At 40.5% G+C, this 15,973-nt stretch overlaps 1 protein-coding gene across 3 annotated transcripts in view; it reads left to right on the top strand.

The window, feature by feature from the left end:
- Positions 1-15,973, top strand: part of CELF2 (CUGBP Elav-like family member 2) — a 649,329-nt gene that overhangs the window by 210,356 nt on the left and 423,000 nt on the right. Inside the window, exon 1 of one of the 3 annotated variants that reach the window (XM_064142673.1) lies at positions 7,995-8,260. The exons of the other annotated variants lie outside the window; for them this stretch is intronic. Coding sequence (XP_063998743.1) covers positions 8,208-8,260 — 53 coding nt within the window. The 5' untranslated portion in view covers positions 7,995-8,207. Of the gene's footprint in view, positions 1-7,994; positions 8,261-15,973 lie in introns of those variants that run through there. 3 annotated transcript variants of the gene reach the window in all.

Below are 15,973 nucleotides of genomic sequence, written 5' to 3'. Positions count from 1 at the left end.
AGCATGCCGATCCATGCCTCTCAGCCTGTGCTGGTGCAGTTTATGCACAGGCTAAAAGCATGCCGATCCATGCCTCTCAGCCTGAGCTGGTGCAGTTTATGCACAGGCTAAAAGCATGCCGATCCATGCCTCTAAGCCTGAGCTGGTGCAGTTTATGCACAGGCTAAAAGCATGCCGATCCATGCCTCTCAGCCTGTGCTGGTGCAGTTTATGCACAGGCTAAAAGCATGCCGATCCATGCCTCTCAGCCTGTGCTGGTGCAGTTTATGCACAGGCTAAAAGCATGCCGATCCATGCCTCTCAGCCTGTGCTGGTGCAGTTTATGCACAGGCTAAAAGCATGCCGATCCATGCCTCTCAGCCTGTGCTGGTGCAGTTTATGCACAGGCTAAAAGCATGCCAATCCATGCCTCTCAGCCTGAGCTGGTGCAGTTTATGTACAGGCTAAAAGCATGCCAATCCATGCCTCTCAGCCTGTGCTGGTGCAGTTTATGCACAGGCTAAAAGCATGCCGATCCATGCCTCTCAGCCTGTGCTGGTGCAGTTTATGCACAGGCTAAAAGCATGCCGATCCATGCCTCTCAGCCTGTGCTGGTGCAGTTTATGCACAGGCTAAAAGCATGCCAATCCATGCCTCTCAGTCTGTGCTGGTGCAGTTTATGCACAGGCTAAAAGCATGCCAATCCATGCCTTTATATAAAACATGTACATGATTGCTCTGGCATGTAAAGAGTTCCTTCCTGCATGTCATCATCTTTAGATCTATGGCAAAGCACACTGTCATAAAGACCCTTCTCTCTCTCTCTGTTTAAAGCACATAAAATCCAAAGAACAAAGTAGGTATTTGTGGTTAGTACTTCTCAAATCATGTGCCTGAATGTAAAGATGAATCTCATTAATGGAGATTTATTACCATGTTCTTAAGTTCATAACTATTCCCTTTAGCTATTTTCCCCTCACTTCTCTCTGGGACTTTGGAGTTTTAAAATTGTTTTCATTTTAAAAGCTATGGTATAAGTGACCCTTTTTAAAGCTGCAGGGGTTCTTTACTTTGCTACAGCAACTCTTACACTTTTGAAGTAGTAGAAGCCATCTGTCTCAACAGATCATGTTCTTTTACACTGAATGACGAACCAGTATTTGAGTCGATTTAGACTTAAAACAATCTTGGAAAGGAAGGAATTTCATGAAACTGCCAATATTTGTGTCTTCTATTAAGCTCCTAGTGTTCTGCTCCGTAGATTGCTAGGGTGGTATCTGTTCCTCCCAGATGGGAAAGTAGGGCACAGATAAAACATTAGTTTTCTCAATGTCAAAAAGAAAGACATTGAGAGGAATTAACTAAATATCTCTATCTAGTCCCTTACCAATAATCATCCTGCTCTCTGGAAATTACATTCTCTAGATACTCTCTGTCCTTTGATGGATAGAAAACCAGTGGTAAATATTTAAAGAATTTATTAAAGATATACATGGATATGGAGCCACTAATTTTCCTTTGTCTCTTTGGAAATCATTTCCTAAACATTTTACAGTATGCATTCAGCATAATATAATTACTCTTAGATTTATAATTGAACACTGCCTGAGGTGGCATTCAGACTGTATAAATGCAGCTGCGGCCCATGTGAAAACACAGCCTTCCCAACAAAGCACTTATTAAGGTTGTTACCGAAGTTTTTGTTTTCTGGACTATGTTATGGAGGCAGCTTGAACAATAACCTTTTCATAAGGATTCATAAAGACCTTTTGGTGTTCACTGTATGACCTGACACCAAAAGAATGGAAATTAAAAGACAGACAGTGTCAGCTTTGGCTTTTCAGTCTGCTGCGGTGCTAGAACAGTTAACAGCTGTTATTTTTCTCTCTACCAAATTTGACCCATGACTCTCCCGAATGGAATGAAAGAAGCAGATTGGGGTGTGCAAGTAGCTCTTTTTGAAAATGCCTGCCAAATACAAGGACCTTTTATTTTCTTTCATTCTTTTCTTTTGGTGAGGAAGGGTGAGACTTGTCCTAGACTGCAGAAATATTCTCGCACTTGCCAATGCTGCAGACTGAAGAAGCCCTCCTGCTAGCCAGTAAAGAGAAATTTAGCAAAAGACTTAAATGTTTGTCTTTTATGCTGTTTCAAGTAAACTACAAACACCTGAAAAACAGTTGTGATGATGGGAGTTTGGGGAAAGCTGTCTCTTCAGAGAGTCTGGAAAGCATTTTTCCCATAATAAAGTATGCCGTAATAGTAATTTTCTGCTAGATGAATAGGCACAAAACACATCTTTGTTTATAAGGCTTTTTATTGTAGCAGTTGTCACAAGCAAAACCTAAAAGTACTTGAAAATCCATTAAAATCACAATCAGTGTATACAAGGGGAAAAAAAATCTCTTGAAATTTTATCTCTGCAGACTTTGTAAAAGTGAGAAGTCAATAAGTATGAGACACATTTATGTAATTTAACATTAATGATTAACTGTTAAAGTGCAGCTTTGTACAACCAGGCCTGCTGTGGAGAAAAGACAAAACCTTTTAATCTCTGCAGCTGCTGGATGAAACCAACTACTAAGTTCCTGTGTGTGATAAGATGTGCTGAATCCCAGACTGGCTGGTCATTCTCTGGCTGTGAATCAGCGATTACTGACTGTCTCCAGGGTGTTTGGATTATAGTACTCTTTCCCAAAGGGCAATTGTCATTTGGATTCATGCCTGTCTGCAACTGCTTTTTCCTCTGGTTGTGTCCAAGCACTGGTGCACAATTTTGTGCATTTCTTCTACTTAGAACTTACCATTTCGTGTTTCACAGATCATGTATTCCACAAGGAAAGATCCCTAACACTTGGATTTACTCATGATGGTTCTAGAAGTGGCCTGTTTGTTGTGGTGGTGGTGGTGATGGTTTTTTGTTGTTGTTTTGGGGGGTGTGTGGAATTATTGAATTCAGTCAGACTTTTTTCACACACCCAGGTCACAAACAATCACCCAACTTCCCATTTAAACCAGAATTTTGCCAACTTTAAAACATTTGACTGCCAACAGGAAAGGAAAAGCTTCTTGTAAAGCACTGGAATGCGTTTTCAATTAGTCACTCCATTGCTTAAAAGGCAAGGCATTAGACACTGGGAGGTGAGGCGAGGAGGGGGTGAAATCGCTAGTGGGGAGGGACAACATGAGGCAGTCTGAAGAAGAGCCTTTATCAGCCCAGAACAGCAGCCTCGAAGTTGGAGGGCATTCTTTAATAGATAAGCTTTTGTTTAAAAGCTGGCTTCCCAGGGAGAGTGAGGTTTTCTTGGTGAAAATCAGGATTTCTTGCAAATAACTTGATATTGTTTTGTATGAAAGAGCGATGGAAAATATGTGTTGGGAAGATGTCAGAAGGTTATTTATTTCTCTATCATTGTCTGATAACCAGGCTATTGGGCATCCTGACTAAAAAGTCTGTGCTCTGCCAGACTTTTCTTGGTTCCTAAAATATTTTGAAGGCAATAGCACCCTTGAAAGAAGGTTAAATAACCACCCTAAAATGCTTACTATACTTTGTTTATTTTCCTGTACGTGAAGGTTAAGTCCTCAGTCCAATAGGTATCTGGTAAAGAAACAGCTGAGAGAAAAGTCTCATGACATAAATTATCTGTCTAAAGCTCAGTAGCCATTATTGCTTATGCTTTTTTAAAATACCTTGTCCCATACTTGACCTTCAAATGTTTGCAGCTAGCTGATCTGGCAACATTTTTGATCCTACAGCTGTCTAAACTAAGGCTGATGGCATTGCTTAGAGATCTTATTGTGTGTATATGAATATTGTTTTCAAAGGTATATACATATATTTACTTTAACATGATTCAAACTCTTGGAAAGCTTGTACTTCTTTATTGTATTAGCTGAGAACTGCTCAGCTCTTGCTAGTGAGACATGTCATAGCGTGAGAGACATCAGTTATACAACAGGCAGGATTTCAGCAGGTAGGAGGAAATTTTGGGGGGTTGTTGCCTTCTGGCTAACTGTAATAAATTTGCTTAAGTAATATTCCACAGATGTGTTGGCTGTTTCTTGAAAAACAAGCCAAAGATCATAAGAAATTTCTTCACTTCAAGCACAAAAATAGAAGCTTTGAAGACAAAGTCGTTAACCACAAGAGAAAAAACATTTAGCTAAAGGACAGACTGGAGTGCTGCTCTCCAAGCACAAGAGTCAAAAGAATTTTACAGTGGTTTTCTTCTGCTGCTTTTTATGTTTTCTCCTACTATAGCTACATACCATATGAAGCAAGTGAGACTGTTTTGGAAAATCCATTGCCTATCACAACTTTCTCTGCACTAAAGTTAATCTTCTAAGTTTATTTATAGAAAGCTTATAGTTACTTTCTTCAATGTTCTAGGAAAAGCTGGCAAAATGCCAGTCAGGTCCAGCAAAGTAAAGACCTGGCTTTCCTTCCAGAGGTGAAAAGTTTAAGATGAAAATAATCAAAACAATATAAATAATTGCAAGTGGGAAAGGAATACAAATGTTTACTCCTACCATAGACTTCTCACATGAATATGTTGGAGGAAATAAAGGGCAGTGGAAAATGCATCTTATAGAAAGCATAAAATGTACTTATTAGAGATAAAATTCTTCAATTAGAGAGAGTTTTGTGGAAATTCTGGATGAACAGAGTAAGAGATCCTCAGTGTCTTGGTGCAGCAGAGCTCTGGACAGGTTTGGCACTGACCTGGATTAAGGGAGAAGGGCTGAGCTGTTTCTCTTGACAATGCTTTCACCATGTACACCAGGAGAAACGACATTTCCTTCTGTTTGGTCCTTGAAGTCTAGGGTTACAGGAGCATTGAATTTTAGTCACAAAGTCTCTTAGCCTGGTAGGTCTCATCTACTCATGATCCACACAGAAACTGAAAACAGATCCCTTAGTGAGGTGTGAAGGCAGAGCATCATTGCCTCTTTCTCATCTTGATGTGTAACAGTGGACAAGGGCTTGCCAAGGGGACATGATAGGATAGAATATGTTTAATTTTATTTGTAGGCCAAGCTCAAAGTTTTTCTTAGTTTAATCCTTGTTGTCAGTATCAATGTACCTCTAAACCCAGCAAATATAACAGTAGAGAGTAAAGAAAAAAGTCAGTACACTGTAACTGATTATATGTTCTCCAATTTAAATGAGTGGTTCGTGAGTTCCGTTTTCCATGGCAAGAAACTAACTGTAAGTAAACAAATACATGGCCCCTGATTTTCCAGAGATGCATACAAGTCTTCGAGTTACAAGTATATTAGGTGAGAAACACTCTATGGCACATAGGCTGCCAAGACAGAGATGGAGCACCTGCAATCCCCCAGCTGTCTTCTACTCTAGTGCCCTAAACTCACAATCTCACCATCATCAGGCTCTGATGTGTTTATCCTTGACACACCCCTTGCAGATAAAGCAAAGCTATTGAGCTATTGCCCAGGGGATGATATAAAATCTAGAGCTCTGAACTTAATGCCTGGCTTGCAGTTTAGCAACTGATCAAATGATACTGTCCCAGGAGCTGAGCTAAGAGCTTCATTGGGTGAGGCAGGAAAAAAGAATTGAGAGAACTCTGTGAACATATCTCCTAAATCACGGGTCAATGATGCAATGGCCTTTGAATAAAGGAGGTATTTTTTTCTTCTAGATCGTTTTAAAGTGGTTGTTTCTTTCTGACTACTATCTCCTGGCTGCCGACTGGCAGACAAAATAGTCACAAAACCTTTTGGGGGCAGTGGAAAGCTTCAGTGTCACCTTCTGGCAAAGGCAAGAATGTACTGCATCTGTACTGTAGGGACACCAGCAAGGGGAGATTCAAACTACCCAAAAGCAGCCTAAAGTTTCTAAGGGAGGCCTGGAAACAGTTTTCACATAGCTCTAGCTTTATCTTGCCAAAGGGGGAGGTGGACTTAAAGCAGCCTCAAAAGTTCATTATGCCTATTATACCCTTTGTTTTGTTTCCATGGCTCTGATGTCATACACTACCAGATCCCTACGTGACCATCACGTTACTGCTGCTTTTTAACGCACAAGGGCTGGTCTCAGCTAGCTTTCTTTCTTTCTTTCTTTCTTTCTTTCTTTCTTTCTTTCTTTCTTTCTTTCTTTCTTTCTTTCTTTCTTTCTTTCTTTCTTTCTTTCTTTCTTTCTTTCTTTCTTTCTTTCTTTCTTTCTTTCTTTCTTTCTTTCTTTCTTTCTTTCTTTCTTTCTTTCTTTCTTTCTTTCTTTCTTTCTTTCTTTCTTTCTTTCTTTCTTTCTTTCTTTCTTTCTTTCTTTCTTTCTTTCTTTCTTTCTTTCTTTCTTTCTTTCTTTCTTTCTTTCTTTCTTTCTTTCTTTCTTTCTTTCTTTCTTTCTTTCTTTCTTTCTTTCTTTCTTTCTTTCTTTCTTTCTTTCTTTCTTTCTTTCTTTCTTTCTTTCTTTCTTTCTTTCTTTCTTTCTTTCTTTCTTTCTTTCTTTCTTTCTTTCTTTCTTTCTTTCTTTCTTTCTTTCTTTCTTTCTTTCTTTCTTTCTTTCTTTCTTTCTTTCTTTCTTTCTTTCTTTCTTTCTTTCTTTCTTTCTTTCTTTCTTTCTTTCTTTCTTTCTTTCTTTCTTTCTTTCTTTCTTTCTTTCTTTCTTTCTTTCTTTCTTTCTTTCTTTCTTTCTTTCTTTCTTTCTTTCTTTCTTTCTTTCTTTCTTTCTTTCTTTCTTTCTTTCTTTCTTTCTTTCTTTCTTTCTTTCTTTCTTTCTTTCTTTCTTTCTTTCTTTCTTTCTTTCTTTCTTTCTTTCTTTCTTTCTTTCTTTCTTTCTTTCTTTCTTTCTTTCTTTCTTTCTTTCTTTCTTTCTTTCTTTCTTTCTTTCTTTCTTTCTTTCTTTCTTTCTTGTTTTTTTTAAGAGAACTAGTGGCAGAGAGAAACTAGGAGCATATGCCTGTGGTATAAATAGCAAAGCAGAAGTATCTGTCCTTTGAGGTAGTTTGGTTCTGACTGAATACTTCATAACGTGCAACTTTGCTATTAAAAATAAAAGAATAATGTGGGGGAATTTCCAGCAATCCCAAGGAAATAGTGGAGCTCAAGGAGAAAGTATAGTCCTTCACAGGATGAATGGAAAGCATTTAAAGGGAAAAACAAAACAAAGCAAAACAAAACAAAGCAAAACAAAACAACCCCACAAAAGATAAATATTTAAATGCAGAGAAATCAATGTTAGAAAGTGCTACAGAAACACAAAAGAAGGCAATCATGTAGGATTTCCTAAATAAACACACACCAGCAACAGTTACACAACTTTTCACATCACCATAGTGATCTAAAGGATGTTTTACTATTTACTTCTCTAAGCATCAACAAAAAGAAGAAATGGATTTAATGGAATTATATAGACACCTTTTCCCCTTCCAAACCTCTGAATGGTTACATCTGTCTTTTCATTATTAAGCTTTTTATAGTCCTGTAATAGCAGACTTGCTCTAAATCAGGCTGCTCTAAGTCACAGCTTCAGCTTATACCATGTGATAGCGTTTAAAAAATAAAGGGAGGAGAAAGATGTTTCTGTACCTAAAAGGTTGTGAATTGCTTTTAATGTATGTATCTGTCTGTCAAGATGGAGGTGAGGGGTAAAGGGAGGAGGGAGTGTGAGAGAGGACTTGTATTAGGAAGTCCCTCCCTTGAAAGTGTCCAACCTGCACAGTGTAGGGAAAGGGAGACCCCCAACAACCTTCAGAAAATAATATAAAAGGAAACCTCAGAGGCAGAGGAAAATACCCAAAAGAGAAGACTGCAGCTTGCAGTAATCTGTAAATGATTGCTGGCAAAGACTGGAGGCTTCAAGCTTGAGCTGTGTTTGTTCCAAAAGAAAGCCAAGAAGGACGGTGTTAATAAAGAGAGATTTAACTGAGGGCTGCGCTTGGAATAAAGTGGGCTACAAAAAGGTCAAATTTGATCAGTTGGAGCAGATTACAAGGGCTTTAAAAGGTAGTGGTGAAGAAATGAAACTGGGACTGTGAAGCAATATAGCACAAGATTGATTTTGGGGGTGGAGAAAAGCTGGGACAAGTGCTTATCAGCTTGAGGAGGAAGAGCTGTGCTGGGTTTGTTGTCATTCCCACACTCAGTACTTGCTGCTTTTGTGGTTAGGCTTCCCTGCAGTGGTTTGTTTGTTTGGGTTTTTTTCTTCTTTGATTGGTGGTTTTGGGGTTTTTTTGTTTATCTATATTATTGTTATTATTTCTACAATGGTGTCTATAATCTCTGACTTGGATCCTCTGAAAAGCTGGAAAGTTTTAAGGTAGGCCTATGTTTTCTTCTGTTTGATACAGGCGTTTTTGGTTTAGCTCTAAATTAACTGGCGTTTGAGTTATAATAGAAATATGAGCCCTGGGCTTAAGTAAGAGAGGAGTTTCTGGTAATTAGACCCCTTTTAAGATACTGCAAACCTTTCAGCAGATGTTTAGAGAAACCCGAGGGAGATTTTTAAAATATACTTCTTGGTGTTATAGTGCAGTGAGGATTTTTTTTTTCCTTTCTTTCTTTTTAAGGAGCGATTGCTCTATAAATGCAAGTTAATAGTAAAGACTCACACTAGCTGAAAACTGGAGGATTAACTCTCAGCTTTCCTAGCTGTACTCTGGAGGGGAATGGGTGGGAAACTTCAGAGGAGCAAAAAATCAGCGTGAAAGATATTAGTCTGGAGGTAAGGAAGTGGGACAAAAGTGCTTGTTTCATTTTGCTGTTAAAACTTCCAGTTTGTAATCGCTCTAAGGCATGTGTTTGATACTTAGAAGTTGCCACTGTTTTTTTTTTATCTTCAGCACTGCTATTTCTTTTCCCTTTTGAATAGTGAAAAATTGTAACTCATACTGCTAAAAAAAAAAGGGGGGTAAGGAAAAAAGTATCCCTGTTAATGCCTGTTGCAGTTACTTCAATTCCACAGTGCTGAATGTCTATGTTTAACGTTTTTGTAAGTGCTTGGCTTTCCCTTTTGAAAATCCAGACATGTAAAAAGTTTGTAGATGGTTTGCAGGAACTTCACTATAAAACATTGGAGCCATCTGGAAACGTAGATGTTGAAATTATACAATTTAAGACAAGTCAAATACAAAGTTTATTTCCTTCAGCTCTGAAGCAAAGGATGTGAAGCTGAACCAAATATAGTATTTAATTTTTTTCAAAGGTGTAAATTGAAGGTTTTAAGGTGCTGTGTGAATTGTGATATAATAATAGCAACAGTGTTTTAAAGTATGCTTTAGCTTCTTACTACAATGTTTTCAGGCATTTAATGTGTCCTGAGCTGAAAGAGGAAAAGCAAGTCTTCATAAGTCAAAATGTAAACTATACTTGCATGATTAGGCTGTCTTGTTTTCCCCTTCTACTTTCAGAATGATGAACTTTCTTTTTTTTTTTTTTCAAGTGCTTAAATTTCTTTGACTATCTTCTGATGCTGTGTGTAGGAATGTGGACTAAGATCCTTTATCCTTCTCTGTGATATGAGACTTGGCATTGTTTTTTGAAGTCATTTAGGACTGTCAGCATTGAACGACAATTTCTTTTAGAATTCCAGTGTGGACATTATCTCTCATGGAGTGTGGTGCGGGATGGGGGAGTGCAGGGCTGTGATTGACATCTGGGGCGGGTGGTCATGCTACATCGAACGAGAGCCAGGGTGACTTCAGTGAGTCATCATCAACGAATGCCAGCAAAGTGCTTTTGCAGAGCTCTGTATGTGTTGTTTTGCAACTTGCATGCTCCAGAAAAAATTATCCTAGGAATTATTATAAAAGTTTACCTAACTCTATGAGACTTCAGCTTCCTCTGCTAGTCAAGTCAGGTGATATCTGGGTTTTGCTGAGGGCCATACAGAGGACTTGAAAGTCAAAAAGACATGAGGAGGAGAGAACAATGGTCTCTCAAGGAAACCTGTTTTCTTACCAAAAATACATGGGTTTGCACAACTGTAGAAGAAATAACTCCCTGGTACTTTTCCCTTACAGCATAACTGAAGTTTCCCAGCTTTGCCTGTAAATCTGTAGATTACAGCTGTATGGATGCAGAGTAGGTCAAAGATATGACTAAGTCAATTTTACTGGGTGGTTCTTTGTGTAGTTACTGTGTATGACTATAGCAGCAGCTCTGCACAGGCATGACATTGTCCAGACACACTGCAGAATGCAGAGGGTTAAGAGGTGGGAAAAGGCAGGAATCAACATGCAGCTCATGGTTAGTGATGTTAAATTTCAATGCCACTTCTACCATTTCTTATAATTACTAGTTCCTCCTCTGCAAGCTGATTTCTGGGCTATCTGGTGCCTCTAAGCATACCTTTTTTAGTGTCTCACCTCAATGTATCAAGGGAGCTCACAAATAATGTTTATAAGAAATAGAATAGTGTTTCTGTGTGTTTATCTTAGGTGGCACAAAACAAATCTGTAAAACCCAAATGCAGAACTGTAGCAAATGCTGCACTCCACTCAAGAGTAGTGTCCTAATGTGGCAAATTCTCTATTTTGTTTTCCTTGTGCGCCCCTTGTAATGTGTTCTGTGACTTGCTCACAGTTTGACATCTGAAGAATGAAGATCTTACAGAGGTCAGAGGACTATTGCATTGAGGCTTAGTAATTCCCAGGGGTCCCCAAATCTCCTGGAAGCACATCCTCTGCCCTTGGATAATAAAGGAAAAAGTATAATATGACAACAGACAAGGCAGTAGCTGGTGGTGAAGCCTAACAGGTGGGAGAGGTGAAGTTGGAGGATGGCAGAGGATTTTGCTGGACTTCACCCAGGAGTGAAGCAGGGGTGTTAATTAAATGGTACTACAGTGTGTTTATATATAATATTAGATCTGGCCTCCTCATTTCTTTGTGTCTATGAGGAGTGGGACAGTGACAGTTACTATACTTTCCAGTAAGTCTCAACATCTATTGGTTTCACAATCCAGCAAGGAGGGAGGAACTCATGGGTTCTAAACACAGTTTAACGTGCAGAACAAATTCCACTTCACAAAATATTTTCTTTCACTGAATTTTTTTTATATTTATCTGATTAGTAAAGTTATTGGAAAATAATCTGTGAGAGTTCATGGATTTATTTTTTATTCCTTCTGATGCCTGGTCTAGAGTAGGGTGTCCCTGCCCATGGCAGGGGAGCTGGAACTAGATGATCCTTGTGGTCCCTTCTAACTCTGACTGATTCTATAAGCTCCCAGCATAAGATCTATGCTCTGAAATTAACACAGATGTGCCTGATCTTCCCTTACAAATGCCTTCTTACTTTTCATAGTGTGGCTAGAATAAGTGACATATCTGTTGTATTCCTTGGAGTTGGGAGAGGTTGGCAAAACTTCAGGCTTCTTTAAAATCCTTTAGAGCCCTACCCACAAATGGTGGGTGTGTGATCCCCAACAGTCCTCTGCAGACAGAGGAATCCCTGTTACGTGCCTCCAATATTATACAAGAGTTGAGATCTAGCACCTCAAATGTGTAAGAGAGACTAAGACCAGTTACTGTGACTCCAGAGATGTCTCTAATCCCTGCTCAAAACTTCTGCTGTACTGTGACGCGTTTATGTTCCTCATATGTGATGGAGACAGCTTTGGTCACTGTTTCAGTAGTAAGAGCCTCTGGGCCCCTAAACCAGTCAAAGCAGAGAACTAACCTGTCAAAGGGAGGGAGGAAAAGGGAAAAAAAAAAAGGGGGGGGGGGGGGGGAAATCCTCCAAGACCATGTCTTCTCTGCTGCTATTCTCCCTTAATTTTGCTCCAGCAGCATTATGAATCACGAGTTACCTCATGTGGGAAGACCTTGCACGTCTTTGCATTCCTGTCTGAAGCAGTACATGACCTTTCTAGGGCTTATTGCTAGGGAAAAAAAAAAAACAATAACCTTAAAAAAGGTTGTTTTTAGCTTGACTCCACAACCTCAAGGTGAAATCCAAGGAAAGAGTGGAGTTTTCACTCACAAGCAGTCAATTTACAGTCTGGGAAACTGCAAATGTTGCTGTACTGCTCTGCATGCAGATGATCTGAATTTCACAAGTCCTATTGAACTGCCCATACAACTTGGCTAGTGGAGTTGGGAACACCTTGTTTGGAACACATCATGTTTTGGGAGGACGTAGCAATTCAAATGTTCTCTCCAAAATGCCTTTTTCCACTACAGACACCATCCAAACAGCCTGTAAATGGTTTGGCTTTTCAGGAAAAAAAAGTGTTTTTCATGCTTGGCAGGTCAGTCCAAGAGGAACAATTTCCACCTTGTTGGTGCTTGTACTATGAGCTATTTTGGGGCAAATAATCCTATGTCCATACTGTCCTATCCTGCTCCTGCGCTTGCCTCTGAACTAAGATAGGTTAAATGGCTTCAAGGTGTTTCAACTGGGGAAGCAAAGTATACAAAACAGCTCAAATGTCCTAGTTGGCACAGAACAATAAACCAAGACCATTACAGTGATGCAAGTCCTGTTTCTGTTTTGGCTTTTGCCTTCCCACCTCAGGAAAGGGATCTGATATTGCGTTCAGTATCTAAACAGACCAATTAAGTACTTGGGCCCCAAACACAGAAATGCTGTTCAGAAATGGGGGGAAAAAAAGTACTGCATGTGTGCTTTACTCTGAGGACCCAAACAATGTCATCTACACTTGCTACTCAAAAGCAAAAAAGAAAACAAGCCCTGAAAGTTTGGCCCAGGGTTATAATGCTGGACTCCAGTGCCACCAGGAAGCACAGATAATGGAATTTCAGATGTCAGTGGAGAATACAGTTTTCCCCATAATTGCCACAATATGGTTGCTTAAAAACAAAAGGGAAAAAAAAGGGAGAGGGAAGAGTGGGCCATAAAAATGTGTGTGTTGGGTGGAGGGTGTCTTGTAATAATTAAAAACACATTTGAGAGATGATTTTCCAGTTAACCTCTCCAATAATACAGTTTCTGTCAGAGGTGGCACTGAAGAGGATGCTACGGAAGGTCAAATAAAACCCAGATCATGACACAGATGAGTATCACAAAGGGGTGATGGTAGTTACTAAGCTCTGATATATAAAATATGACTGGGAGAGCATCAGCTGGATTCAAAGACTGGATGAGGCTCCTAGTGCCATGGTCTAGATGACTGGATAGGTCTGGGTGCTAGGTCGTACTGGATGATCTTGGAGGTCTCTTCCAACCTAGTTGATTCTCTGATTCCGTGATTCATGATTCTATGATGTTTTCAATTCGAACATTAGGCTATCAAGTAGTGACAGAACTAGGGGCAATGGAGTGAAGCTGGAGATGGGTAGGTTCAGACTGGACTTGAGGAGGAAATTCTTCACTATGAGAATGGTGAGACTCTGGAATGGGTTGCCCAGGGAGGCGCTTGAGGCCCCATCCCTGGAGGTGTTTAAGGCCAGGCTGGATGAGGCTGTGGCCAGCCTGATCTAGGGTAGGGTGTCCCTGACCATGGCAGGGGGTTTGAGCTAGATGATCCTTGTGGTCGCTTCCAACCCTGACTGATTCTGTGTTTCTATGTAACTCTATCACACAGTATCACACAGTATCACCAAGGTTGGAAGAGACCTCACAGATCATCAAGTCCAACCCTTTACCACAGTGCCCAAGGCTAGACCATGGCACCAAGTGCCACATCCAACCTTGCCTTGAACTGCCCCAGGGACGACGACTCCACCACCTCCCCAGGCAGCCCATTCCAGTGCCCAATGACTCTCTCAGTGAAGAACTTTCTCCTCACCTCGAGCCGAAATTTCCCCTGGCGCAGCCTGAGGCTGTGTCCTCTTGTTCTGGAGCTGGCCACCTGAGAGAAGAGAGCAACCTCCTCCTGGCCACAACCACCCTTCAGGTAGTTGTAGACAGCAATAAGGTCACCCCTGAGCCTCCTCTTCTCCAGGCTAAACAACCCCAGCTCCCTAAGCCTCTCCTCGTAGGGCTTGTGCTCGAGGCCTCTCACCAGCCTCGTCGCCCTTCTCTGGACACGCTCAAGCATCTCAATGTCCTTCCTAAACTGGGGGGCCCAGAACTGAACGCAGTACTCGAGGTGTGGTCTGACCAGTGCAGAGTACAGGGGCAGAATGACCTCCCTGCTCCTGCTGACCACACCACTCCTGATGCAGGCCAGGATGCCACTGGCTCTCTTGGCCACCTGGGCACACTGCTGGCTCATGTTCAGGCGGGTATCAATCAGTACCCCCAGATCCCTCTCTGTCTGGCTGCTCTCCAGCCACTCCGACCCCAGCCTGTATCTCTGCATGGGGTTGTTGTGGCCAAAGTGCAGCACCCTGCACTTTGAGCTATTGAACCCCATCCCATTGGCCTCTGCCCATCTGTACAGGCGGTCAAGGTCCCACTGCAGAGCCCTTCTGCCCTCTATAATTGCTCAAGTAATCTTAGGATAAAAAAAATTAGGGCCAGCTCTATCAAAGTATAAGATTTTAATCACTTTTTCATCTTTTGTATCAGTATTTGCTTTGCACTTTGCAGAAGACAATACTGGCAAGTGGGTTTTGTTTGGCATTTTTTTTCCCCTTTAAAAGGCAGGATGTGTGGTGTGATTGAAAAAGTAAAGATAACAGCAAACAGCAGATTAGGTTGTAACACTCCTCTGCATCCATTGTTGATGGCTGAGAAAGCCATCTAGTCCTTTAAGCCTCTGCAGATTATTCTTGCATCTTTATTTTTTCCCCGATTAGAATTCAGTGTAATTCTTTTCAACAAGAGGTTATTCTCCACTGTTTTACTAGAAACAATCCACTTTTCATATCAAGCCTGTATACAAGCTTATTACATCTTGTTCATTTGGACAGGAGTTGTTAAGTCTTCCAGGTGCTTAATGGAGGATTTAATCATCCAATTCAAATGAACGCTTTCTCCCAAAGAGGTTTACTTGTCATTGCTGCTAGGTTCTTTTGCCTAATTATTTAAATGCAGTTGGACTTCATCATCTTAGAGGACTTTGCTAGCTGATACGATTCTATGAAATTGCCCTAACCCATAAAAATGTATTGAGGAATTACTGCACCAGCAGCACAGATGCCAAGCAAGAGTCTATGATGGTGTGTAGTGACCCTCTCCCAGCCACTAGTGATTCAGTCTGGGGACTTCCTCTGCCACCAGTGATGTAATTTTCTTGGTGAATGCTTCCTGCATGAATTTATCTGAGTGGTATTCTGAATTTTATCTTTGAGTCCTCAGTGTCTCGCAGCAAAGAAATTCTGTGGTTTGACACCATGGTTGCATTTGTTCTATCAAAGCAATGCACTGGAAGGGCTCTTTTATGTGTAAATTTGTCTTGTATCCATGTTCTGGGATATATAGCAGCTCTTTTTGGATTCTCTGCTAAGGCAGAGAGTTTAAATTCCTCTCTTTTGAAGGGAGGGGGAGGTTGTTTGTGGAGCATCTATTATACCCCAAAATTTCATTCCTTACTGGTGATTAGTGATATCCAGTTACATGCATGTGCTGAAGGATGTAGTTAAAACCAGGATCATTCTTTCCTACACACCTTACTTAGTCATACTGGCTTTATCGTTTCATCACCTTCATCTCTTAAATCAACGGGAGTCCTAATGTACTTCTGTAGATCTCTGCACCTCTTTCATAACTAACTCATTGGAAATATTAAGGTTTGTCTAGTTTTGCAGTCAGTGGAACTGAAAGAAGGAGGAAATTGCCCATAGGAAGGTAACCAGGCAGTGGCAGTGCTACATTGTGCCTTCAAAGATAAGGTTGTAATTCTGCGTTTTCCCCAGGATTTCTGTGTCAGTTTGGATGAGTTACTTAATTTCTGCATGCTTCACTTCTCAGATGTAAAATGGAGTTGTTAATACATGTCTTATCCACTTTGGCTATAAACTTTTCATGGCTGTAGGGATGTAGGGCTCTATCTGTATGGAGCCCACAAGAGTGAGGACTCAGCCTTGAGCTGAGCTTTTTACCACCTGCCCTCATAAAAACAATTTACTTAAAGTTAGAATTGAACTCTCTGAGAACAAGTAATTCCTTGCTTGTTTACTGA

This window comes from Pogoniulus pusillus, chromosome 4 (assembly GCF_015220805.1).
Source record: "Pogoniulus pusillus isolate bPogPus1 chromosome 4, bPogPus1.pri, whole genome shotgun sequence".
NCBI classification, from domain to species: Eukaryota; Metazoa; Chordata; class Aves; order Piciformes; family Lybiidae; genus Pogoniulus; species Pogoniulus pusillus.
This window is presented reverse-complemented; position numbering and strand designations above follow the sequence as displayed.